Source organism: Coptis chinensis, chromosome 5 (genome assembly GCF_015680905.1).
Source record: "Coptis chinensis isolate HL-2020 chromosome 5, ASM1568090v1, whole genome shotgun sequence".
In the NCBI taxonomy this organism is placed as follows: Eukaryota; Viridiplantae; Streptophyta; class Magnoliopsida; order Ranunculales; family Ranunculaceae; genus Coptis; species Coptis chinensis.
The window spans coordinates 18522122-18524694 of NC_141460.1; the positions used below are offsets into that span (position 1 = coordinate 18522122).

At 46.3% G+C, this 2573-nt stretch overlaps 1 protein-coding gene across 1 annotated transcript; it reads left to right on the top strand.

Annotated features, from left to right (window-relative positions):
- The first annotated feature begins 216 nt into the window (after positions 1 to 216).
- Positions 217 to 2301, top strand: LOC147496969 (uncharacterized). The gene is made up of 3 exons (XM_086562715.1): positions 217 to 390; positions 472 to 848; positions 1008 to 2301. Exons 1-3 carry the CDS (start codon positions 217 to 219, stop codon positions 2299 to 2301), a joined length of 1845 nt encoding a protein of 614 aa, XP_086418841.1.
- The last annotated feature ends 272 nt before the right edge of the window (positions 2302 to 2573 follow it).

Sequence of the window (2573 nt, forward strand, 5' to 3'; positions counted from 1 at the left end):
TGGGACAGGTGGCAAGCTGATGCACGTAAGATCAGGGTGGATGGACGAATGAGAGAGAGCAGTTAGAAAGAAGAACAGTATAAGGACAAAGAGGAGAGAAGAGAAAAAAAAAAAAAAAAAAAGACGAGAGAAGAGTAAGACAAGGAGACTAGTAATTTCTAAGGGTGTAATTCTTGTAGTTACATTTGGCGCCGTCTGTGGGGACCCGAAAGCAAAATGGCTACTGTAGTGAAAAGAGGAGTAGGAAGACCTAAGAAAGCAATGGTTAGAGAAGTGGTGGAGGAAATAGAGAGCACCAAGGTGGAAAGGGTAAGAGAGGAAGAAAGAGTAGGAGAGGAAGAAATATCTGGTGTGGTGGCGGACGCTACCAGATTTCTCCAAGAGGAGATAGTCAGGCTATGAAATGAGAATGATGAGTTGAGAAAGAAGAGATAGATTACACATGGTGAAACGGAGCGGAATGATCATCAGAGCAGCGAAGTGGAGGGGGAAAATGAGGAGTACCCACCACCGGACGCAGAACAAACAGTGGGTATCACATTGGAGGCAGTACAAGCTATGATTGAGAAGGATAGGGAGATAACCCGCGCAGTAGAAAAAGCAAACCAGAGTGCTACGCATAAGGAGGTTGCAAGCCTCAACAAAAATCCACTGGCAGATTCGATATGGAATTCGGAAGTGCCTAAGAGGTTCTCCCAACCCAGGTTTGAGAGGTATGATGGGAAGGGAGACCCGACGGATCATTTGCACCATTTCCGGCAGCAGATGTCGTTGTGGCAGGAGGGTAATTATGATAGGCTTCGCTGTATGATGTTCCCCGCAAGTTTAAAGGGGGGAGCCTCGGATTGGTATTATCGGTTGGCTTCGCGGAGCATCAAAAGGTTTGAAGAACTGGAGCGCACGTTTGTTGACCACTTCATACACCAGAAAAGAAGGGTGGTTGATATCACGACTCTCTTCAACATAAAACAAAGGTCCGCTGAATCATTGAGAGAGTTTCTATGCAGGTTCAAGGAGGAGACATTGAGAGTGGAAAATTTGGATGAACATACCGCGGTAATAGCCTTCCAGCACGGCTTGAGGGCGGGAACCAGGGTTCATGAGTCGGTTTCCAAAATCGAAATCACTTCGTTGCATGCTTTGTATCCCAAGGTAGAAAAATACATACGTTACGAAGATATAATGCAGAGGAACGCGAAGGAACAAAAGAGAGCAGGAAAGGCAATGCAGGTTGTCGACCGAGATGATCGGAAGGGAAAAAGTAGAATGGAAGAAAGAGAGAAAGGAGCTTATAGAGGGGAGAGCCGAGGTCCGAATAGGACAGGAGACCGCGGCAGAAGGGATATCCGAGAGAGGAAGCCATACCGAGAAATCGAACAGACACTGCTTAACAGACCCTTAGAGGAAATCTTGCCTCTAATTAAGGGGCAACAATACTTTAAGGGTCCGCGGAGCACACCGGTGGCAATAGAAGGGAAGCCATTCTGTGCATATCATCAAATCAGGAATCATGCCACGAATGAATGTTATGCTTTGAAGTGGTTAGTGGAGAGAATGATTAAAAAGGGGATGCTCAGGGAGTTTGTCGCAGAGGTTCGCCAAGCTGAGAAAGTGCCTGCTTCGGCTAGAATTCTAGGTACCATCAATGTCATCTTTAGTGGAAAAACCCTGGGAAGAAATGCACACAGAGAAAAGGTGAGAAAGATAGCGAGTTTTCAACAGGTGAACGAGGTCGTCAGCATACCGCGGTTAGTTAAGGGAACCGCAAAGGGTGAGGAAGGCATAATGTTCACCCTAAAAGACTTGGAGTCAGTAATTTCCCTGCATGAGGATGCATTAGTGATTACTATAGCGATGGGTAATTATCTGGTAAAGAGAGTGTTGATAGACTGCGGAAGTTCAGTAGATTTGCTGTTTAAGGGGGCCATGGAGGAGATGAATATCGGTAGAGCTCAGTTGAAAGCTCCTCGAACCAATCTGTATGGGTTAAATGCCAGCATGACAGAGCCCATGGAGGAATTGATGTTACCAGTTACAGCCGGCCCGACAACGGTATTCACCAGATTTATGGTGGTAGATTCTAGCTCCCAGTATAATGCCATCCTAGGGAGAAAATGGATCCATGAAATGAAGGCCATCCCATCGACATTTTACCAGGTGGTCTACTTCCCAGCTAATGGGGGAACGTATGAAATAAGGGGGGATCAAGTGGCAGCACAGAACATCCATCAAGTTACAGTAAAAAATATGGTCCGCGGTACCAAAGGGGAGGGGCCGTCACACGAACCAGGATCAACATAGCAATTACAGGAGGCAGCGGAAACAAAAGTGTACGAGCCTCCGCTGGGAACGAAAACTATGGATGAGTTGGAAGTGGTGAACCTTGGGGTGGGAGAGGAAGAAAAGTTTACATCGGTTGGAGCTGACTTGCCGGAAGAATGGAAATGCAAGCTGGTGCAGTTTTTGATGGACAATACTGATGTATTTGCATGGGTAATCGAGGATATCACTGGTTTAGACCCAGAATACGCCTGTCATCATTTGCATATGAATGAATATACTAAGCCAGTAAG